The sequence below is a fragment of the Centroberyx affinis genome, unplaced genomic scaffold (genome assembly GCF_046629955.1).
Source record: "Centroberyx affinis isolate AG114_WGS23_722 - 3 ecotype Tasmania unplaced genomic scaffold, CSIRO-AGI_Caff_v1 ptg000582l_1, whole genome shotgun sequence".
In the NCBI taxonomy this organism is placed as follows: Eukaryota; Metazoa; Chordata; class Actinopteri; order Beryciformes; family Berycidae; genus Centroberyx; species Centroberyx affinis.
In genome coordinates this window covers 164,277-188,749 of record NW_027279222.1, presented here as the reverse complement: position 1 = coordinate 188,749, position 24,473 = coordinate 164,277, and the positions used below count along the sequence as shown (strand labels likewise).

The window sequence follows — 24,473 nt, the reverse complement described above, 5'->3', positions numbered from 1 at the left end:
TGCACTAAACCCGACTCACTCTTCCCAAAGGTGCCATGTAAATCCATTCATATCTGCTGAGAATGAGAACATTTGAATAGTTTAGGTTTAACAATGGTGGTAGACCTTTATAATGAGGGATTATAAGGCTTTGCTTGTAGACTTTCCAGCATACTATACTGTATCACAAAGGCAAATGTACTAGTTGATTAATTTGCATGACTGCAAAGAATATTTACCTTTACTGTACCAGGAAACGACAGACATTAGGGTGAGTCATGTTATATACTGATACATACAACAAAAGCATTATGCAATCACAGAGGAAATAAATCAACCCAAAGTGTAAACAGGACTTCATGTTCTGAAGTTGGGTTTCCCTGACAACAAACATGTAAAGAAATTGATCTTTCATGTATTCAATATTTTTGTTTTTGGGGCATCAAGGCAAGTAATGTCTTGCTCTCAACGAAGTCTTATGAGACTAGAAATTTCCAAGATTCACTCTGTGCCCCTCCTGCTGGAACCAGTGCAGAGGCGGCGTTCAGTGGGAGCTGTTGCTGGAGTCAAAGTGCAAAGACACCAGGCTTCTATCATCCAGGGGCTTGTTTGACTTCTAAGACACAGTCTCCATGGAAATTGAATGAAACAGCCAGAAATATGAGTTCTTCCTCTACACCTCATAAATATTCAATTGTCCGAGCAGTGTGATGTGGATCGGAAACCCAATAAACTGAACTTTCCCATCCACCTCCAAAACCAGATTGAGTTGCCTAGGAACAACCATAAAACATTTGTAAAGGAAGCTTGCTGGGGTAATAACTAATTGTGTTGTTTACTCTTGTCTTTTTCAATATGTAAGCCTTCAAGACACTGGGCACTAAGCCAAGGGTTTTGTTTTCTAATGGATGGCATTGGTTTTTTCGGTTGAACTGCACTTTAACGTGTTCTAACAGCAGCTTTGCTCCACAACTTATTCCCTGTTGTGAATTAAGCTACCTCTAAGTTTCTTTCAAATGAAAATGATGGAGCCCACAGGACGGCCAATTATAAACTACAGTGCAAGCATGTGCACACACACACACACACACACACGCACCCACGCACACACACACACATTTAATTATTGCAACCATGTAACAATACTTCACTATCTACTGACCTTCTCCACACCTTTGTGGACTCATGACAAACAAGTGATCTGAAAAATGGAGAACTGTCAACACTGTTCAAGATGCCAGCAGCAGGCTCATTGAGAAAAGGTTCCCATGAGTTTAGAGATCCAGATGAAAGTAAATTTGTTGTGCCTCTATGCACTCTCTAAGTGTGTTTCCACTAAGTAACTACCATTCTGTGAAAGGCCTATTTGCAAAACACCAAAGCCACCAAGTCCAATCTGGTAAATAACCTGAGAAATGGCGCCACCTTTAGGTCCCATCTTAAACTTCAAGCCAATTCATGGCAAGCAATCCTCTAACTTAACAATTGTATTTGCAACCTCTGAACATAAAGCATGAAACAGAAGGAAAATCCCTTTTTTTTTTTACACCTTTATTCCAATTTAGACAAATACTATGTATATACAGAAGACATTGCAAACTAAGACACTGTTAGAGGAGCTGTAAGAATATTCAGATTTCTTTTGGAAACTAAAATATGATGAAAGAAATAACAAAGCAGGAGTGATTTCATTTTCTGAAAAGCCGGGATGTCCCACTTCCAAATTCATGTGATATGTTGGATAAGGAAAAGGAACACTACTCATATCTGCAGCAGCCTACATCCACTTAATTGCCAAATTAGAACAGTTATCTATTTGTTTATCCATCTATCATAACAGCAGGAAGATTGACGGGTGGATGACATCCCCACTGTGAGCACAATGACTGAATGCTTCTCCACTGTTCACAGTGGATTTCAGAGGAAAATGATGAGGAAAATCAACCCACCTGTCCACCATGCCTTTTGTTTAATTACCCACTGCATAACAGCATAGCTTTATTTTCTAGTGCATACACTGGTCAACAGTGGTTTAATGTTATCTAGGGCAGTAGGACATGAATTATGATTAGTATAGGCATGTACAGCAGCAGAATGTCACGGTTTTATGGTAGGGAACCCAGAAACTCCAATATAACAGCTACTAATAGTTCAAAAATATTATTTTCAATTGTTTTGCGTTAAACTGTCAGTTTCTGTGCAGGTAATGTATAATAAACCTAAATTCAATGATAAAACTAAATTCTATCTGACTATACTGCATCACCTGTGGTATTATTCTACTATGTAACTGCATGTCACTCTGAAGGATTATATTATATCCTCAAAAGGAAAACCTTTTTCTTGATGAATAAAGACAACATACATGCCATCTTATCCAAATTTCCTAAGCACGTGTCAAAATATCATGACTGACTCACTGGTTTCAGTTTGCATAAAAAGAAATATAAAGAACTCTAAATTCATGGTGTATGACATGATTAGTATGGGCTGCAATAAAATGTGATGCTCACAACAACCTTTTGAGCTAAACTACCTTTATTGGGGCCAATATAAAACGACTAGCTAGTCCAAATTGTATCTACAACAAATAATTCTTAAATATAAAATAATTTCATGCATTTGCAATGCAAACATAAATATATAATATACAATTTAATCATTACCCATCTTTCCTCAACCTTAAAACATAAAGTGCCTCAATACTTCATACCCAATATCTATTTCCAGATTTGGTAGTTCTCAAGACAAAAAAAATTAAAACAGTCAACATAAACAGCTCCCTCTAAATAAGCCCTTATTGTCGCCCCAGCTCCAGCCCTCTTGAAAATATATATTCTGTACTATATAAATGAAATAAAACCAACAACATACAGAAACATATGTTTTCTCATCCCTCTCCTACTGTCATTTCTCACCACAGATGTTTGCACCACTATTCCTTCACACCGTATCTCCCCAGACACCCTTGTGAAGTCTTCTCCAAAGCATCCAACTTAAAAAAACAGTCCATCCCAGTCCCCAAAGCAGCGGTAGCTTTGCCAGTCCCGGCGCCACAAATCCTTCAGCACTCAAGGTCAATGCTGACCAGCAGCTCCTGCAGGGCCTGCAGCTTCTGGTTGGCCTCCTCGATAGCGCTGTAGGTCTGGACGTTGCTGGCGATGTGGTAGCGGATGTCGTCCACCAGGGGGATGGAGTCCGTCTCGTGTCGGTCCTCCACCGACGCGGCGTCCTCTTTGATCATCTCTGCAAACTCAGCCTGCTCCACCAGCTGTGACAGACAGGTACGACAGGTTTGAATTTGAATTTCTCCTGAGGCTATTTGAGCTTGAATGACCAGCATATCTGCCTCAGCCCAGAGTTGATAAAATAAACCGTGGATTGACAACATGGAGACCTGCTAAAGTTAGGACCCATTTCATATAGCCCACAATAGCCCATATACATATATATGCATATATGTGTATATATGTATATATATGTGTGTGTATATATATATATATATATATATGTATATGTATGTATATATATATATATATATATATGTTACCATCAGCATCACCAAAGTACCCATAATCACAGTAAAACCATCCTCAAAAAACCCCAAAAACATTATTGCTTTTATGTTATGGTTACCAATACATGTGTACTCTCTAAGATGTTTTCCTCTAAGGACTATGCACAATTAAGAAAACAGGAACAAATAAAGCTAGCTCCCTAGGTACCACTAGAGTTGGCAGAGCTACCAAAAAGCACGACTAGGATGCTTTATGGGAGCTAGCTACTTTTATGGGAATTGCGTGACTGGAATACATCTTTGACCAATTAGTTTGCTCAGCTGAAGCTTCCCACTGTATAAATATCGATAACAAGCCACTCAATAATTCATGCACATATAAAGCAAGCATGAATACAAAGTGTTGTGTGCACTTCAGTCACCGACTGCAGGCTCGACACAGAGGCAGACATTCACCCTCTCGATGATCTTGGCCATGAACTCTGTGCACTGGTCCTCCAGGCGAGACAGGCGGAAAAGCTTGGCGGTCTTCCACATGTGGAGCACGTTGTCCTCACATATAGTGTTTGCAAGAGTCTTCCCACACAGACGCTTCAGCCCCGGCAGCAGATACATGTCGGCCACGCAGAGCACGTCAAACACGTTCTCCGCAGTTAGCTGGACATAAAAACAGTTATCGGATAATAATGATGAGTTTACATGCTGCAGACAGCACTACATTACATTCATATGTGGGAAAAAATCCACCTCAAATTAACAGGGTTTTCCCTGCTCATTAAACCTCCTGTTGTTTTATTGATTATCTAAATGTAAATTTAAAATTTACAACATTAATCTCTTCCTTGAATAAGGCTATGAAATGTGTTCAAGTAGCTTCATCTTTGTTATGTGCTCTCAACCTCAAGATGGAAATCCACCATTCTGGTGACGTACCACCTTATCCTTTCTAAAAGCCACGAAAAACAGATCATGCTATTGCTCTTATATGCTCCTCTTGGACAGTTCAGCAGACTGTTGAACATAAACTGGTTTCTCCCATAGATGGAAAGAAGAGAACAAGAACCTCTTAGACACGGTGACCATACTGAAGGTGATTTTTCAGTGATATGGGAGCTTTCTCCTGTTCTAGCACTTCTGTTAAATAAAGCTCAGAAACACTGCATGAGTTCACAAACTCAGTCTCCAATTCATTGTCAATGGAAAACTCCAGAGGTTTGTCTCTTGATGACATCACAGCCTTAGTTAAAGTCTCACTTGTCTGTTCTAGCTTTGTACATTTGTTCATGTAGTTCCTTTCACTGACAAATCAAGGATGCAAACACAACAGGTGTCAAAAGGGGGACAAAAACCCCAAAACACACAAGAGGTAGAAACTTTTGAAAAATTACCATTACAATTACAATTTCCCATTTGGCAGACGCTTTTATCCAAAGCGACGTACACATGAAATTTTAGTACAACACAAGCAAGGTTCCAGTCAGGAGAGAACAACGAGAGTAAGTGCCATAAAGCTAAGTTCTGGTCCAACAGGACATAGGTGCTACGAGGCAGTGCTATGAGGCAGTGCTATGAGGCAATGCATAGAGTGCATTGAGTGCATTTTTTTTTTTTTGGTCTGGTTACACGGCCCATTAGGTGAGAAGGTGTTCACTAAAGAGCTGGGTCTTTTCTTAAAGATTGAGAGGGACTCTGCGGATCAAATGGAGTTTAACTCATTCCACCACCAGGGAACCACAGAAGAGAAGAGTCTGGCTAGAGACTTAAGGCCTTGTTGTGGTGGCAGCACCAGGCGCCACTCCTTGGCAGAGCGTAGTGAGAGGGAGGGAGCGTAAACCTGAATGAGGGAGTTCAGGTAGGCGGGAGCCGTTTTGGTTGCTGCTTTGTAGGCGAGCATCAAGGACTTGAACTTGATGCGGGCAGCGACTGGGAGCCAGTGGAGGGATATGAACAGCGGAGTGACATGTGCTCTTTTGGGCTGGTTGAAGACCAGACGCGCCGCCGCGTTCTGGCTCATCTGCAGAGGTTTGAGCGTACATGTCGGGAGCCCTGCCAGTAAGGAGGTGCAGTAGTCAAGGTGTGATATTACAAGTACCTGTACTAGGAGTTGTGCTGCATGTTCAGACAGGTAGGGTCTGATCTTCCTGAAGTTGTACAGGGCAAATCGGCAGGACCGAGCAACAGAAAGGTGACAAGTTTGCATCCCAGATAGACAATGCCACCAGACAACAAATCCAAACAATCACTGAAAACTGGAGACAGAAAGTGTGAACTAACCTCTGTGTCATCACTGTAGATGTAATACAGAAGGTGGATAAAGATTTCATGGGAGATGTTGTGGAGAGTGAGCACCGGGGTGCTGGGCTGGGACTGCAGCGTCTCTCCCTCACTGAAGTGATCTTCCAGCAAGGCTTTAAAATAATCACTGCGTCCACAGAAAAATGCCTGGACATGCAGAGACACACGCACACACACTGTAAAGACACTCAACGCCAACACTAATAAGAGACTGAGGGTTGAAGCATATTGTGAGAGCTTGGCAATGCGTACCTTATGGCACATGAAATTGAAACCATCAACTCTGAAGCAAATGTCGGGATAAGTAGGGAATTTATCAATTCTGTTAAAGGGAAGTTCACCAAATCCAACCTGGAGAAAATCAGCACAAACAGCATCAGAAAATATGCTCATTAAAACGACTACTACACTTCACTACGATGTTAGTTAAAAATCCAGGCAGCTATGGTGTATGTTTTTTTTTTTTTTCCTGTCACATTCTTACTCTTAGCTCTGCAGGAAGCGCACAGTCAGCTAGTTGAGCCATCTCGTCCTGAAGCCGACAGTTCTGAGGCTCCAGGGTGAGCACCTTTACACAGGTTCCCGGTTTATTGGACACTATCCGGTACGGGGGAGAGTAGAAAGGGAGACAGGTGTCACTCATGAGAAAAAAGAGCAAATCCGAGCTCCAGAACACTGTCAAGAGCTTCATGAGGCAGAAGCTCTCAATAATACATACAAGAGAATTCCCTCTGCACCAGAGCAGGGGGAATGGGGGCGCAGTTGTGAAAAAAGCGAACACTATTTTGAGGCTATCTGAAAAGGCTCTCAGTTTTTTTCCCATAATGGCTATGGATGTGGATTTCCACTGTGAACATGAACAAGAGGACTTCCTTACCAAATCCATACCCCTGTTTATATTTAATCTCCAGCTCGTCTATGAGATCTCCCATCTTGCACTGTTTAGCAAGTCGCCTGCAGTCCTCCACCAGGCTTACATCAATGTCCATACGTCCTGCAGGCATGAAGGTGAGAAAATGAAACACAAAGGAAAGTTAAATGATTGCATTCAATTCTTCTAATTCATTACTTTAATAAGGGGACACCTTATTAAATCAAATTTTTTGTCTGGTTATTTTTCTGAGGATCACATTGGAAATAAGTTTTGGAAACTTTATGTGTTATCCTCGATAAATTAACGCATGACTGATGGCTGTGCATTATTCAATAATAATATTAATACAAACACAAAGAAAATACCCCAGACACACTGGGAAAATAGTTTCCCTAACTGGCTTGTTTGCATTCCTCTTTAAATCCGAAGGGTACAATTAGCTGCAGCTTGAGGCCGATTGCAACCATTTTCACACAGATTTTCACTGTTGAAAATCTGGAGTCCGAGTGGGAGTGCCATGCCAACTCACTCTTGAAGAAACATAACACCAAACTTCAAGGCATCCACATCTTAACTGTTTAGTTTCTTTAGAAGACATGGTTTGGCATCAGTTTTAGAAGTAGTAGTAATAGTACTGATAAGTATAGATTCAATTTTACTAGGGAAGCCTGAAAACAGAATGACCAAAATGTTAGGCAAAATAACTGCAGCTCTAACACACACCCACCTGTATAGAAATACTGCAGGATGGCTCCAAAGGCCGCAGGGTTTATCTGAAATCAAAACAGCTTTTATCCGTATGGACACAATATGCTCCTGTATTAGCTATGGCAATCTAATGACAATGCAAACAACAAATTACAGAGCTAATGCAGGCTAGTAAGGCATGAAACAAACAGAATGCAACTTGACTTTTGCTGCAGCAGCACCTACCAAAGGGTGTTTGAGGGTGATCAGGTTCTTGCCTTCCCACTTGGTCTCGAACATGGCATTGAAGTACTCCGAGCGAGCGCTGAGGACGCAGCGGTGAGCCGGATACGTCTCTCCGTGAACCAGGAACTTGACGTCACTGTGCTGACCCTGCTCAAGTAACCTAACGGATCACAAGTACACAAAACTGTATGGATTAGATGGTGGTGTGCAGGTGGCTCAGCTGGTGGGTGCAGATACAAAATAACCACAAATATTGTATGCTATTACATTTCTCTCTACTCATTTTCCTGTTTATCTTCACTGAAAACTATTAAAACAGTTGAGGAGAATGAACTGCTTCGTCTCCTTAAATTAAATGGCATGGGATGGAGCAAAATCATCTTTCACCATACGGGAAAGATGCTTAAGTATCAGCAAATGAGCACTTCACACTGGAGCTTGACCCTCACATGTGCAGAAAGTAGTCAAAGTAGTCCCGCTGCATGGTTTGGGCGCTGATGCACTTGTAATCTTTGAGCAGGCGTCGCACGGAGTCGCTCAGGGAGCCATACATACACCTCTCTGCATCAAACGTGTTGGCTTCACACTTGGCACCTGAAAGAAAAACAAAGAAAAACATGAGGGCCAAAGTACAGTGCGAAACGGTACGTTTCAATGGAATTTCAAGGCCCACTATGTGAACAAAGGTAAGTTTACATCTGTTTTGACTAGATGTACCAGTAGGCTACTTATTGTTTACATTACTTGACGAACAACTTCAATAAAAAATTCCAGCCTTACCACTAGCCAACAAGTACTGGACCAGCTCCTCGTGGCCACAGAGGCAAGCATAATACCTGGAGAACAAAAGTGTTCACATTTCAAGCAGAGTTGGGCAATAATTCAATATTATCATTTATCATCTTTCAGTAGAATCATATCATTATGTTCTGTTGTCTAAATTAATGATAAAGAGCAACTACTCATTAAAATCTCTCACAAAATGAGATCTCAAACAAATTAGGAGATATTATTAGAGTTTTATCGTACTTTCCATGTTAGCAGATATCATTATATGTGGATATTGAAATAATTTATTAGGATTATCGTGATATTATTTTTGTCCATATCGCCCAGCCCTAACGTCAAGTGATCAGGATAATCATGCTGTGTAGGCCAGATAATTAGGCTAATTGCCCATACTGTACTTACAATGGGGTGCTGTCCCATTTATCTCTTAAATTGAGATCCACGTCTCTTTGTTCAACAAGGTATCTTAGGAGAAAGAAAACAAAATAGTAGTTGTGGTGATGTGTAGTGGCAAAGGAAAATCAATGGGTTAATTATGAAGTCCAGAAGGTGATCACCAAAGGGTGAGTCACACTAAACATTTTCTTTTCAACTTCAAAAGTGGGTAAATGCTTCCAAAGGAGCAGGAAGGAAGAAATAGGGAAAGGACGAAAAACATTTAACAAATACTTCAGGATGTGTTTAGGAAAAAATACATTTTACATATAGGCCTACTTTAGGATATGCGGAGAGATACGTTTCGAAATCTACAAATATGACATTCATTATTACGGAGCCCGGGAGTGGCCATGATATGCAATTCGAGCTCTCGTTTTCAGAGCCGGCCCCAGGCATGAACAGTTTATGCGCTCGTTTAGGGCCACACACGTCTGTGGTCCATCACGGGGCCTCATAATTCAAGGATTTGAATCCTCTGAGTGTATGGATCTACTGTTGCAGTGAAATTATACAGGAAAGCAAGTTCTCCAGTTATCAATATAATAATGAACAGGCATAGAAAGTAGTAGGCTATAATATTGTTGTTGAATGATACTTATGAAACTGAAGTACATTCAGCTTACCTAGGTTTGTACGGAGCCCAGGAGTGACCATTGGGAGAGAAAAAAAGTTATATCGAGTCCACGATTTACTGTAACGTGCGCACGTTTTAGTTCGTGCGTACGAGATACAATTCGTTCCCTCGATTTCGTTAAACTCTGTATTTTAGGAAAAAATGCAACTTAAAAGGTACCTTTTAGGTATTGCAGATAGGCCTAGTAAGGATTTGGTATGTTAATATCCATTGTCTGTTTACACTGAATAGGCATATCCCCCAAATATTGCAACATATTTAGCCACCCAACCTTCATATTAACATACCAAATCCTTACTAGGCCTATCTGCAATACCTAAAAGGTACCTTTTAAGTTACATTTTTTTCCTAAACTGCACAGTTTAACGAAATCGAGGTAACGAATTGTATCTCGTGCGCACGTTTTCGTGGACTCGATATAACTTTTTTCCTCTCCCAATGGCCACTCCTGGGCTCCGTACATTTTAAATACCGTTACATGTATTATAGTGAATATGAACTCCAGTGTCCATATATAGTCTCCAATATACTTGGAGTGAATGTCATCTATACAAATACATTTTGGCCAGGTTTTGTAGATTTTGGAACATATCTCTCAGCATACTGTATATGTATAGGTATGTGTATTTTTTACAGTATGGGGCATCATTACATTACACCTAGTAACTGCATTCTTTAGGCGCATTATCTTTTATTAGTAACTGTTAGGCTACAAACTGTCCCAGGTCAGAGGGCGTGTCTTGCACCAGTCAAAACTGTACACTGGCTAGCTGTAATTCCTCGCGTGCCTTGCTGTCAGGTAGCCAACGTAACAGCTAGAGGCGTCTGAGGAGGAACTCGACCAACAAACGTTAGCTAAAGTTACCAGCTGGACCATCTAAGTTAATGTTGCATGCAAAACATGGCTTTCTCTAACTTAGCTGATTTATCTTACCTAGTTCTGGTTATTCGCCCGATACGGTACAGTTAGCTTTAGCTGCAACATATAGTGCAGACAAGGCCAAATTTGTGTAGCCTAACGTAATGTTTTGACCGTTACGCGCTGACAGTTGGAGCAAAACAGAAGCTAGCAACGCTTCATAGCAACACGTAGGGAAGTTAGTATTGCACAAAGATGAGGACAACCGATTTGTCATCACGTCAACTTAGCTGTTTACCTGACTCTACAAATGTCGCCCTTTTTGCAACTTGTAAACAAATCGTAAGCATCCATGATCTCCGCGGTGTTTTCGGTCCTCTGTGATGCATTGAGCCGGCCTGTCTTCTGGACAGGAGAGTGTGATTTCTGAGAGTAACTTCTGTGTTTCTTCAGTCCGCGTAGGGAAAGTTGTTCACTATCAGCTTCGGCAGTGTTGACAAGTTATCGGATCCCAATGTTTTGGTCGAGGAGCCCAGGTAGTCATGTGACTGAAGAGGAGGGGCCAAAGACGCCTCTGTTATGCTGTCTTCACGTACCGACGAAAATGTCGTAACTACGGCAATTAAGCGGAGAGAAATAAGCCGTGTGAACAACGGATGGTAAAGAGATGTTTTATAAAACTTGCCTGATGCATCTTGTCTTCTTTTCACTCTGCTCATGTGCCGCTTCATTTATAAATGGAAACACAGCCACCAAACACTTCGTTTGCTACGGGCTCCAATGAGCTGTTATTCCCAACCAAAGGCACTTGAATGTGCGACATGTATTTACGACCAATGAATATGGAAGAAACCCGTAGTTTACGAGGAGCACGTGAAGGCAGCAACGTATCAGCGAAGAGAGGCAACCCAACTTACATCCACATAAAATCTCAGTAAAGCATCATGTTGTATGCTATCAATAGATTTGCTTGTAAATCACCTCTGATTTACTTGATATATCTGTTGTGCCACACTGGTTCTAGCTCGACGGCACATATGGTGAATCTTCCGTATGGAAACATCTTCTTGTTTAAAATGTTTATAACTGTTAAACCAAGCCAAGATTATATATGAGTCGTCTCAAATTCACTAGTAATCGAGCAGCTCCAGGTTTTGTCTCTTGATGTAACTACAGGTGAAAGCACTTAAAATGTCTCAGAATCAGACCACTCCACGTCAGTTATTTACTGGCCTATTTCCTCATGAAACCCAAAGGGAATTAGCTGCAGTTTGAGGCCAGTTGTGGCCCTTGGTTTGGTTAGTGAAGAAAAATAACAAATTAATTATCCAATTATCCATGATATATTTTTTATTATTTTGTTTCTTTAGTGCACATGGATTGACCCAAACCCTCTCAGCTGGAAACCATGAGATCAGTTCAGTATATGTTTTAAATAATTTTTGTTGCTACAAAAAACAGTGCCAGTGTAAGTGATTCAGTGCAGCATGGGGAAATATTTGACAAGCACATTGTATAATTAGCAACAACAATGAACAAGGTATAATAAACAAATTATCAAAAATTTTTTACACTAGTAGCCTACTATTTCAAGTGATTCTACCTTACAATGAAGTTGGCTGGTCAACATGTCCTGAAGAGTGTAGGCTGTTGAAAAAAGCTAAAGCTAATTTCACCACTAGATGTCGCCAATATCTAAAAAGTGATTAAATGGACACTAGATGGGAACTTGGATATACTGTAGATTCTAATTTATACAAAGGTAATGAAATCACACAGAAACCAGAGCAGGGAGCAAGACAAGAAACTCAGCAAAAGAAAACAGTAGTCTGTAATTTCAGATCTTCTAATTATTCGTGCAGTGGAGCGTAGCAAGCTTTTGTTTTAACAAGCTGATCTGGAGCAGAAGTTTCTCCCGTTCCAGCAGGAGGTTTTCCTTCGTCAGTTTCAGCACATCAATCTGCAAGCTCTCTTGTAGACTCACTGATTGAACATTCACACACACACACACACACACACACACACACACACACACATACACACATAATCAATATGTAATTTAACAAATAAGTAATAACTGTTAATCTCAGTAGTGGAACAAATACTTCTCTTTTAACTCAAATCAAAGTCCTTTTCGTCAATTAAATTAAGCACTTATCTAGAAAATTACTCAAGGCAATTCTGCGGTGATTTGTGAATAGTGTTTCAGATTTCAACCATGTTCCAAAACAGTAACTGGAGTATCTGTAATTATTAACTATCCACCTCTGATTGATCTCAATTGTTGATACAGTGATGAGCTTCTATTTTAGGAACTAGTGCAACATTCACATCACACCACTAAGGCAACATGGGTTGATAACAAAAATGGGAAGTTGTATTGTAAGTGAGTAGCGCTGAATTGTGTGCTTTGGAAAAATAAGGACCTTTATCATAAAAATGCTTGGGTTGGGCTGTTAAAACGGATTCACAAGAGTCACTCCCCGATTGTAAGCATTCCTTCTCAGCAGTGACTCCCATCTTACACAGAGGCATTGTTGCATTATAAATTACCCGTCAAACACTTTGAGAAGTCACAGTAGGAGTAGGCAAGCTCCTGCCTGTCAACCCTCCATGCTCCATGTCCTATCATTAAAGGGACAGTGCTGTTTAATAAATTACAGTCTTGTTCTTTACCATTGACAGGCCTGTCATCTGCTGCAGGCGGTGATTGACCAAAGCCGGCTCCGTGTCCTCTCTGAATCGTCCAGGAAGGGGAGGAGCGACGTAATTCCACCTCGACAGGATAGTGGTCACTCACTTTTAGGGCCTGAGGGAGTGTGAACACAGTAATGAGGAATATCCGCAAAAAATAGGCCAGTGTAAAAGCCATCCGTGTGTGCATTAATGTGCGTAATTTGATTATGAATATATCCTACTTGCATCCAGAAACTCACCATTTCCTCTGTCATAGAAAACTCTTTATGGAAATTGAATGGCTTGGCTGAGTCTGGCACAATGGCGGCAAGCATGTCTTGTCCGTACACAACAATCCTGTGAGGGCAACATATGTTTTGAGCACGTTAGTGAAATGTAACGACGGTGTGTTCACTTTCTTCCTGAGGACAGATTGTGCTTTCACAAAACTCTTGAAAAACCGTCTTCCCCTGGAACGAAGATGTCACTTATGTTGAAGAGCGATGTTCACATGCCTGTCATAGGTGTGTTCATTCGCTGGGTTTGCAGTGGTGTCCACATCATCGCCAATCAGCCAGTGGAAATTCTTGTTGCTACGGATACGGATCTCCTTCAGTCTCTCATCTGAGACGTACGCCCCGTCTGCGTTGAAGTCCCCCAAGATCATTATGTTCTAAAAGAGATAGGAGATTGCCGTATTAGTTATCTGTGTTTAAAAAAACGTTTCAAAATCCCTTTACAATAACTACAACTCCAACAGAAGCAGGGGCAAGATGATATACTAGCAATGTGGAGTCAATCATCAAGTGTACAAATGCACAGAAACGTTAATATCACATCACTGGTGGCCATGTAGCAACATTATTTGATGAAATTGTAGGATTTGTAGGACAGAATAGTTGTCACCCCAGTTTCGACCCCAGAAAGAGATTATAAAATAGAAGTAAGACATTTGGTTTTAACTCTGGTTCTTAAACCTTATGAACTCACTCGCTCTGTATTTTCATAATTCAGGTGGGACCATGATGCTAAAGTACTGCAGTAGGGTGATACAACTCACATCCGTTTTCCATTTGTCTTTGACTGCCAGGAAGACCTCATAGAGCTCGTCCAGCTCTTTCTCTGTGTCCCGTGGTGTGGTGTGGACCGGGATCAGGACTACATCCTTCAGCACTGCAACAGAACAATCCTTCACTAGCACAGTGCCACCATCTCTACTGAAATACCCTTGTGTCCCATGTTGAGTAACTCAGTAACTGTTACTCTGACTACATTTTTAAACAAGCTACTTTTTACTTTTACTTCTGCAGATTGTTACACCAGTACTTTTACTTGAGCAAAGTAACAGTACTTGTACTTGAGTAGGACACTCTAGTTCTCTTTCACCACTCTCATCGCTGCGTTTGACTAAACTTGATAAACCTGCCCATGCACCTTTGTCTGCATCGCATGTTGAACCATATCAGACTCAGGAAACCATGAAAAACAAGTCCATAAATAGACACAATAGAACACTTTATACTCTCATTATAACGTCTTCAGCAATCACCCAAGAATCAAAACAACAAACCGCATGAGGCAAACATAAAGGAACAGCTTGATATCCATGACACCCTGCTATTTCTTAATATTTGCTTCAGGTATATCTTTGGATTTGAGCCCTGTGCTCTGGGAAAGCAGAGACCGACCTGTGTTGTGTGGTTTGAAGCGCAGACTGTAAGGCTCCCTGGAAAAAGCATCCAAGTCATTCACCTGGTTGTCTTCATATTGATAGCAGTCAATCAGGTCGACCAGATCATCCCTTCCAATAGGACAAGAATGGCTTTTAGTGTAACTTTGCAATTGTGTGATGCTAATACTCCCTACATGTGACAGTTGTGGTATAAAAAGTATTTTTGAAGGGACCAGGTTAAAAAAGTATAACAGTCTGGTAACATAATTTGACTTCACCTGTAGAGAAATAAGAACTGTTCCTTGTATCTGTTCCTTCCCAGGCGGATACTGAGCTTCAGAGTGTAGTGGTGTATTGTGTTGGCTCTGTGAGGAACAGGACAGCAGAACAAGGCATGTATAATGTATAATAATAACCAAGGACACATCAAGAATCTGGGTTTTATTAGATGAGAAACAGTGGGACTCGTCACCTATTCAGTTCGTTCAAGAACAAGTTAACGGAAGCTCCGCTCACATCCACCACCTCCAGAATCACTATAATGTCGTATCGAGACACAATCTACAAATCACAAAACAAGACAGCACTCAGTACAGCAGAAGACCGAGGTTTGACCCGGGAAAACACAAATGTTAGGCTTTAGATCAGTGTGTGACATTCAGGCTTTTGTTTGTCTGAAGCTGCGACAGCTTTAACCTAAAAAAAACAACTACATAAAACAAAACAAGCTACATAACAACCAAGGAACATCCTGTATGCTATGCACATTACCACATTTTCCTTGGTCATTATATAGATAGAGTCACTCCTTGGCTGCTTCCCAAAAATTACATCAATCAATATCAATCAGTCATACAGCCCCACAGCTAAACGCCTGTAATTAGATTTTCTCATTATTTGTGGAATAAATCATGTAATAAGTTGCCCTCTGTTGACTCATCGTGCATAAGGACTGTAATCTGTCTGAGATCTGTGCAATATATTTTACTGAGGCCCAGGCTTTCCCCTGCCTATTAAACTAGTGAAATTTTTTTTCTTCACAAAAAAGGAATATATGACACTGTAATGCTTACTGCTTTCTGAAAAGCTTGTATATCAGCTCCAATCTTGTCTTTTTGATCAGTAGGTCTGATCCAGTAGGCTTATCTTTAGTCCTACGTTTTGTAACATCCTCCACCCTCCCACACACACACATTGCAGTGTAACGTGAGAGTGTGTGTGTTTTACCTTGACCAGTGCTGAAAGGACGTCTGGATCTGAAACCTTAGTCAGTCCAAACCTCTGTACATTGAACGATGCAATCTTCATAATATCTGACAAGAAAAACCTATTAAGGGCTGGGGAGTTTCAGAGACATGTAGAATTTTCAAAAACACATTAACGTTATTCAATATTGTTTTTAATGTACATGACAATACAGACACACGTGCAAACACACCATATTCATTTTCCTCCTCCTTACTCACCTATTACGGTGTATGATGCGTGAAGAAGATTGAACAGCTACAGTAGCATGCAGTCATAAAAGACACAAGAATCAACCTCCAACCTGATTGTAGGAGGAACTTATTTCTCTGTCCTTGTTATTCTAACAGACTGCGATGATTGGGCAATGGCTCTCAAAAGGGAGAGAGAGGGAGAAGGAGACAACTGATTTTGAATGACATCAAGAAGAAGAAGACAGACCAGTTTTATGTTTACAACCAATTTACACAAATGACAGAGAATAGTATTCTACTAAACAAAAGCTTGAGGCAATCAAAGTATATCATTATGTCACATTAACAACACCTATTACAACGTTTTGAGTTCAATTAAAGCCTAAAACAAAATTCACAAATGTTTTTCCTATGATCTGGGAGAGTTCAGTCTAGATTTGTGAAAAGTATGATTTTTCAATGATTTGGGCACATTTTATTTATTGTTTTTATAGTTTATTATATATATATATATATATATCGAACATCGAACAAAAAGTTCGGAAATTTGTGTTTGGTAGATTATTTCTCTGTTGTAACAATGCTTCTTGGCAATACATTTTATACCGTTGGAAAGCCTGTTTATTTCCCTTTTAAATGGTGCCCCATTTGTAAGGAACATGCATTTGTGGGATGAGCAGCACAGCTGAGTATGTGGGTTGCGCTCATGAAAAATTTGCCAAATCTTCTCTGCCAATGCCAAACAGCTTATTCTGCTGTTGCTATTGACTCTTGTTTTGAGCTTCCGGTACCCCCAGGTGCTGACAATCAGGTACCTGATTGGCACCTGATTGGCAGCACCTGTGAGCATGGGCCCTGCTACAGTGGTCAATTGGTGTCTGCTCCAAGAATCGGCATGCCACGTTTGTCTGATCTCGATAAGGCCTGTGCGATAGGGCAACTTCAAGCTGGTGTTCCACAAAAGCAAGTTGCGGCATTATTTGGAGTGAGCCATAGTACCATCTCCAAACTGAAGGCCAAGTTCCATGAAATGGGGGATGTCAGAGACAGACCGCGAAGTGGGCGTCCCAAGAAGACGACACCCCAAGAAGACCGGTTCCTCACCCTTTCAGCACTTAGGAACCGTAGGCTGTCTTCTACAGATTTGCAGTCAAGGTTTGCAGGACGATATGGCACACGGCTCTCGGCCCAGACAATCCGGAACAGACCGCACGCAGCCAATCTCCGGGCTCATGGGGCTGCCAGGAGGCCTGCCATGACTGCCCTTCACCGTCAGGTCCGTTTGCGCTGGTGTCGGCAACACCTGCACTGGAACCTGAACATGTGGAGGAACGTTATGTTCAGCGATAAGTCCAGATTCTGCCTACGGAAGTTGGATCGTAGGGTCAAAGTGTGGAGAAGATGGAGAGAACGCTATGCTGATTGCTGCACCGATAGAGTAACACCTTTTGGTGGAGGCAGTGTGATGGTGTGGGGCGGCATCTCCATCACTGGAAAAACGAGGCTTGTCATCATTGCAGGCAATCTCAATGCAGAGAGATATCGAGATGAGATTCTGCAACCAGTGGCAATCCCATATCTCCACAGTCTGGGACCGAACTCCATCCTCCAAGATGACAACGCTCGCCCCCACAGAGCGGGGTTTATCAGAGACTACCTCCAGAATTTAGGAGTAGAGAGAATGGAATGGCCTGCCAACAGTCCTGACCTCAACCCAATTGAACACTTATGGGATCAGCTTGGGCTTGCTGTTCGTGCTAGAGTGACCAACACAACCACGTTGGCTGACTTGCGACAAATCCTGGTTGAGGAGTGGAATGCCATCCCACAGCAGTGTGTGACCAGGCTGGTGACCAGCATGAGGAGGAGGTGCCAGGCTGTTGTGGCTGTGTACGGTTCTTCCACACGCTACTGAGGCTCCTGATTGTTTGTTAAATGAATAAATTGTAAAATTGCCAATATGTCTTGTTTCTTCCTTGTTACTGATAGAGTTCAATCATCCAATCCACCAAACAACACCAAACAACAGTCAATAGCAACAGCAGAATAAGCTGTTTGGCATTGGCAGAGAAGATTTGGCAAATTTTACATGAGCGCAACCCACATACTCAGCTGTGCTGCTCATCCCACAAATGCATGTTCCTTACAAATGAGGCACCATTTAAAAGGGAAATAAACAGGCTTTCCAACGGTATAAAATGTATTGCCAAGAAGCATTGTTACAACAGAGAAATAATCTACCAAACACAAATTTCCGAACTTTTTGTTCGATGTTATATTTTTTTCCGTTGTGTGTATCTGCTTTGTGTCCTTTGTTTTCTGTAAAACACTTAATGACAATCCTACTTGTTAAATCATTCTATAAATAAAAATGCTGTGTTTTGACTTGATACCTTTTAGCTAGGGTGGGTAAGTCTCACCAACCGTCAAATGCTGTTGAAGCTAAGTGTGTTTACTCTACCAGCCACACTGAAGGTAGCAACCAGCCATCATTTGGAGGTCCTATTTCATTTTAAAAACCCATTTGGCTAGTAAAACAGTGTAAGTGGTGAATGATTTTGGGGATTTCCCAGCCACTGTGGCCTGATGTTTAAAAAGTTGATTTGCTTGCCCCTCCTTCCTGCTCTTCTACTCTAGTCAAGTCTAGTCAAGATTCCAATCTCTGTAAGTTTTGAGTAGTTTTGGGACAAAATTGTTCAAGGTAACAAACTCTTAATTCTTCATTTAACATTTGTGACCCCTGCTCTAAGATGCTCTAGTTTCTAGAAATACAAACAGAAACCACAAATGGAAAAAGAGCTATAAAGGCATATAATGGCATATAGTGCTCACATCAAGAGCAGATTTTTATGGTGCGCTCATGCAGAAGCGCAGGTGCAGCAGAGCAAAAGCCACAGAACAAGCCTGGATTCCAGGACGACGACGGAAACAATGCGAACTTTGCAGAGGGGGCAGGTGGGACAGAGGGTGGGACGTGTCAGACTGGTTTGCCCACATTGGGGAGGGACATAACTTCACTATCACACCACACCCTGTCTTGACTATAAAGTAGGATCCAAAAGATAAGAGATACGCGACAGAGCTCGATCACTCCAACCTCTCCAGCCATCACAGCAGCAGCAGCAGCAGCACCTCCACACAGCAACACCATGAGTCTGAGGAGCAAGCGCAGCAGTCGCCCAGGGGTGCAGGTCTCTTCGGGGGGCTTCAGCAGCATGTCCCTGGGTTCCTACTCCACCCCAAAGGCCAGCAGCGGGCCTTACCTGAGGGCCCCCATTACAGCTGTGACTGTCAACCAGAGCCTGCTGACCCCGCTCAAGATAGACATTGACCCCACCATCCAAGCTGTCCGCATTCAAGAGAAAGACCAGATCAAGGGCCTCAACAACCGCTTTGCCTCATTTATCGATAAGGTAAGAACCCATTTCACTAAGATATTTAGTTTAGAGAAAGCTGAATGTCACAATTAATTGTTAAACTGGTTGTTTAATTGGTTAAGAGTATAATATGAAAGTTTCATACAATCAAATCCATTCATTAATCAAATCCTTTAATCAAAACCATTTGCCAGCGCTTTGTTCTCAGATTAAATTAATTTGGATCATTCTGATAATTCATTAATTATGTACATCCTAATGTTTAAAGGCCTAATAAACACTGAGTAAAATGACAACACCTGTTAATAGTATTTTACTTACTTCACTTAGGTACTTTCTCCTTGTGCTCATGTGTGTGTCCTCTGTGTGACCCAACTCCCAGGTGAGATTCCTGGAGCAGCAAAACAAAATGCTGGAGACCAAATGGAAGCTGCTGCAGGAGCAGACCGCATCCGCATCTAACGTCGAGCCCATGCTGAAGGCCTACATTGCCAACCTGCAAAGACAGCTGGATGTTGTCTCCGGTGATAAGAACAGACTAGACATGGAGAACAATGTCATGCACAAAAATGTGGACGACTACAAGACAAAGTAAGACTCCGTTTCCTGTTATGCAACTACAAATATCCAACACTCATACATTTAGCTGTATTCTCCTTCAAGCTTAAGCAACTACTAAGCAACTACTAAGCAACTACTAAGTCTGTGGGCCAAAGTGAAGTATAACACATACAGTAACCCTTGCTAATTAAGTGGTGATGTATTATAACTACTGAGTGAGTTATTATTATTTCTGGCTTGTTCCAGGTATGAGGATGAGATCAACAAGAGGAATGGAGCAGAGAATGAGTTTGTCTTGCTTAAAAAGGTATACAGTCATGATACGTATGGTGTGGGTATTTTGTTCTTTCAAGTAAAGAAAAGCCTCAATACACTTACATCCAGCTTTTTATTCAATTTCAGTAATTATTTTCATTGGTGGGAAACATGATTTGAATATCTGTTATTACAGTTGTAGTGAAAAGATCTTTGCCACACATGTAAAAGCAAATTAATGTGGAATGTGACTGTGCTAAAGCATTTCTCTCTCCTCTAGGATGTGGATTCTGGCTATCTGTCCAGGGTGGATCTAGAGGATAGAGTAGCTGGTATTAGTGATGAAGTCAACTTCCTCAAGATTCTCTATGATACGGTATAGACAACTATTAGACAATAAGTACATCAAATCAAATTAAATCTGTATGACCTTTAAAGATTTGTCCATGGTGTAACAGCTGTTTTGTACTGACAGTGTTGCTGTATGTGTTGTTTTACCACAGGAGCTCCGTGAGCTGCAGGACAGCCTGAAGCAAACCTCGGTGGTTGTGCAGATGGACAACTCCAGAGGCCTGAACATGGATCAGATCGTGTCTGAAGTTAAGGCCCAGTATGAAGACATCGCTGCACGTAGCCGCGAGGAGGCCGAAAACTGGCACAAGACCAAGGTGAAGAGATTTAAAACAGAGCTGAAAAATGTATTAATCTTGGGCTAATCTAAATCATTACATTTAAATGGGCTATTTGTATAGTTAAAGATGTAATAAAACAGGTTTCCTCTCAATGGGAGGAGTAGCAGAGTTCAAACAGTCACGCCAAGTGCAATAAACCCACCAAAAACTTGGGGCCACCCGAAAGAAACATGTGATAATTACTGATTATTTACCCATTCATCCTCTCTGCTCTCTGCCTGCACCAGTTTGACCAGATGTCTGCTCAGGCCGACCAGTACGGCGATGAGCTGCGCAACACCAAGGGAGAAATCGCTGAGCTCAACCGGCAGATCAGCCGCTTGCAAAATGAGATCCAGGCTGTGAAAGGACAGGTGAGTGAAGTGTAATAAGCATTTCATTTCATTTCAGTGTTTATTTGAATAGGGACAGAGACATAGACATAGAACATTTTAAAGAAAATAGTCCGATGTCACATATCATAACATTTACAGCCTAGGCTAATTTGTAATGTTTGGATCAGGATCAAATCATGCTGTTGTTTATTTTGTAGTAGTTTGTGTGTTGCTACAAGGCTGTCTGGGTAACATTTGCCATACTGATCAGACGTACGACAGTTATTGCTAAAGCAGAAGGCGTGATTATGAAACAGTCAAATCCTCTAATTCACACATCTGACTGACAGCTTCAGTTGTAACAATATAGGCCCTAATGTCAACATTAATGGATAATTGTTTTGTTTTTTGCATCTCACCACAAGCCACATTCACAAATGACATGGCACATTCACAATTAAAGAATCAACAAAATTACAGGCTGGGTAAAGTGGCACTCTGAGCAGATGCCAGTTATTCCTGAAGTACTGTATCTGTGTTTATGAAACTAATCATCTGTTTTGAAAGGTCTGTTGTAACAAAACCATCCCTCTATTATTTTGTCCCAGCGTGCCACCCTGAACAGCCAGATATCTGAGGCGGAGCAGCGTGGGGAGCAGGCCGTGAAGGACGCCAAGGCTCGCATCCGGGACCTGGAGCTGGCTCTGCAGAGGGCCAAGAAAGACATGGCCTGCCAGCTCAGGGAGTACCAGGAGCTGATGAACATCAAGCTGGCCCTCGACATAGAGATCTCCACCTACAGGAAGCTGCTGGAGGGAGAAGAGGAGAGGTGAGCAGGAGTTTTACTGGTTGATGTTTCAGCAGCGTCAAACTAATGTTGGTGATATGAGGGATACAGTCAAATCTTGCAATCAGTGTACCCACCTTTTTATGTGCAGAATATCAATTACTCAGAGTTTATCTTTATTAGCTTACATAAATCTTTATGACATAAATTCATAGTGTATATCACTCTAAGTAGTATCAAACTGATACTACTGATAGGATAGGTGAAAAAGCCTAAATTAATGTTTTTCTGAACATATAATTTCTTTTTATTTACATTTGTGGCTGTTTGCCTCAGGATGATCATCAATTCGAGGTCATAGTTCACTCACTTTTTTATTTACCGCTGCATCACTGCTCACAGTGTATTTCCTCCTTTCTCATTCACAGAGTTGGACAGCAGTCTATTGTCAACATCCAGACAGTGCCCAACAAAAGTAAGTGCTGTATTTTACAACTGTAGGTTACAACATTGTTAGCACTATCACACGGGTGAAACCAATATATCACTTTGCCCTGTAGCCTGTGTGTGTGTGTTTGTGTGTCATTTTTCCACTGTCTTCTTCCCCCCAGTGCCCAAGGTACCAGCTACCATCAGCTACCAGCAGACGCAAAGGTCAGCTCCAGTTCTCATCAAGACAGTGGAGACTCATGACAGATCATACATCTAAAGAACAACAACAGAAAAACTACATCAGTGCATGATCCTATTCGAATTGCCATGGTCATTTAACTGTAACTTTACATTCATCTCTTTGTAACCTACAATAAGTCAAGTTAGCAAATGAGCCAAATGTGAACGTATATGTGTATTCTGTCTTTGTGTTGAATGTGTTGAATGTCACAATAATTACCAGTTTAATAATAATAATAATAATTCAAATAAACATGGACGTCCGCTCAGCTGCATGATCATTTGTATCCTCTCTCTCAGGCAGTAATTAAATAGACATCCAACAAAGACTTGTTGAGTACATTTCATTCATTCTTCTCATTCCATCCCCATCAAAACAAGCCGAAGTATGACAGCTATTTTAATGCCTGTCTCTCCTCATGCCATAAGCAACAGCAGCCAACATGAAACCTGTAAAATGAATGAAAGAGAGAGAGGAGGTCTGAGTATCCTTGAAGCATTTCTCACACGTTGAGAATATTTGTAATGTTTTCAGGTGTCCGCCACCTGCCAAATGATATGCACCAGGTATTAGCCAGGTTACTCAGACAAGGACAGCTGTCACAAAACTAAAGCAGCACAGTCTGGTCTCACAACAGGTATAACATCAGGGTAAGGTCATACTGATGGGACCTCACACCTTGAACAGACGGGAAAAACACTGTAGGCTGTTATTTTGTTATGATAGAGATTTGTGTGATCTAGATGAGAGCAGACACATATTATAGCTGCATGAATACCCCAGGCATGAATCATAAAGGTGTTTTTTTTGAAGAACTAGCCTATCTACATTCATCAGCTGAAAGAATGCCACCTCTGTTTAGCCAGTGTTTACGTCTACATAGAATTTCACACAACTGGCTTGGAGAGATACCTAGAGGAGTCATAAAGAGACGTGAAGAAACCCACCCAGTACACATGAAAGAGCACATCCTTTATAATGTTTTGGTATTTCACTGCTCTGGATGATGATGATCTAATCATGGCTGGCAGAAAACTGAAATATTTCCTTTTGTGACAGCATGGCGTAAAGCTAAATGAATGCTGTGACAGTACTGTGATGTACTGTCAATAACGCAACAACAAGGCACCATGAAGAGTTATTAGCTTCAGTTGTTTGCAAGAGTTGAGATGAGATTAAATTATTATTGAATTATTATTTGAAAGCATCAATAGACCATGTGGCTCAGCCAAGGCCTTGGCTGGATGTGCTTAAATTATACATTTGTTATACATTTGCTTCCAACGACGCATTGTGATTGGGCGAGAGGAGTTCCATGGAAGGAAAGAAGCAATGATGCTTATTGCTTAGCAATGAGGAACTATTTTTTGTTTGTTTATTTGGTAAAAATGGTCTAAAAGCAATAGGCTACTTGAGGTTGTGCCATGTCCTGGTTATTGTGTCTGTATTGAATTACCTACATACCCAGCCAGACTGAACAGACCAGCTCAAACAGTCTCTAAGCCCTCAACACTGTCTTACAGACAAGGAGGGGGGAGACATGAGTAACTTGCCAACTCCTCTCACTTAGCTGCTGAAAAAAATGAGCAATGTTTGTATATTTGCAAAGTCATTGACATTGACTTGGCATGTAAATTCATTAGTGTTGTGGTGGTAACTGACAAGAATTTAGCTAGCTTACAGTAATAATAAATTCTCAGTCACTTCTG

The 24,473-nt window shown here is 41.3% G+C and overlaps 3 protein-coding genes across 3 annotated transcripts; 1 reads left to right on the top strand and 2 right to left on the bottom strand.

Annotated features, from left to right (window-relative positions):
- Positions 1-1,539: 1,539 nt before the first annotated feature.
- On the bottom strand, positions 1,540-10,813 carry abtb1 (ankyrin repeat and BTB (POZ) domain containing 1). Its single transcript, XM_071518451.1, has 12 exons — positions 10,617-10,813; positions 8,790-8,852; positions 8,379-8,434; positions 8,048-8,192; positions 7,599-7,758; positions 7,393-7,438; positions 6,669-6,785; positions 6,276-6,388; positions 6,044-6,142; positions 5,771-5,938; positions 3,953-4,153; positions 1,540-3,250 (listed from the first exon to the last, which is right to left on the bottom strand). Exons 1-12 carry the CDS (start codon positions 10,670-10,672, stop codon positions 3,044-3,046), a joined length of 1,431 nt encoding a protein of 476 aa, XP_071374552.1. The 5' UTR covers positions 10,673-10,813; the 3' UTR covers positions 1,540-3,043.
- An 845-nt stretch (positions 10,814-11,658) lies between these two features.
- LOC139643327 (deoxyribonuclease-1-like) lies at positions 11,659-16,251 on the bottom strand. Its single transcript, XM_071518448.1, has 10 exons — positions 16,133-16,251; positions 15,894-15,979; positions 15,139-15,227; positions 14,945-15,031; positions 14,683-14,795; positions 14,055-14,167; positions 13,510-13,667; positions 13,255-13,351; positions 12,995-13,127; positions 11,659-12,301 (listed from the first exon to the last, which is right to left on the bottom strand). The coding sequence occupies exons 2-10, from the start codon at positions 15,972-15,974 to the stop codon at positions 12,165-12,167; spliced, it is 1,008 nt and encodes a 335-aa protein (XP_071374549.1). The 5' UTR covers positions 15,975-15,979; positions 16,133-16,251; the 3' UTR covers positions 11,659-12,164.
- A 2,927-nt stretch (positions 16,252-19,178) lies between these two features.
- On the top strand, positions 19,179-23,090 carry LOC139643315 (keratin, type II cytoskeletal 8). The gene is made up of 9 exons (XM_071518428.1): positions 19,179-19,518; positions 19,865-20,073; positions 20,290-20,350; positions 20,579-20,674; positions 20,802-20,966; positions 21,218-21,343; positions 21,913-22,133; positions 22,520-22,566; positions 22,703-23,090. Exons 1-9 carry the CDS (start codon positions 19,255-19,257, stop codon positions 22,798-22,800), a joined length of 1,287 nt encoding a protein of 428 aa, XP_071374529.1. The 5' UTR covers positions 19,179-19,254; the 3' UTR covers positions 22,801-23,090.
- Positions 23,091-24,473: the final 1,383 nt, after the last annotated feature.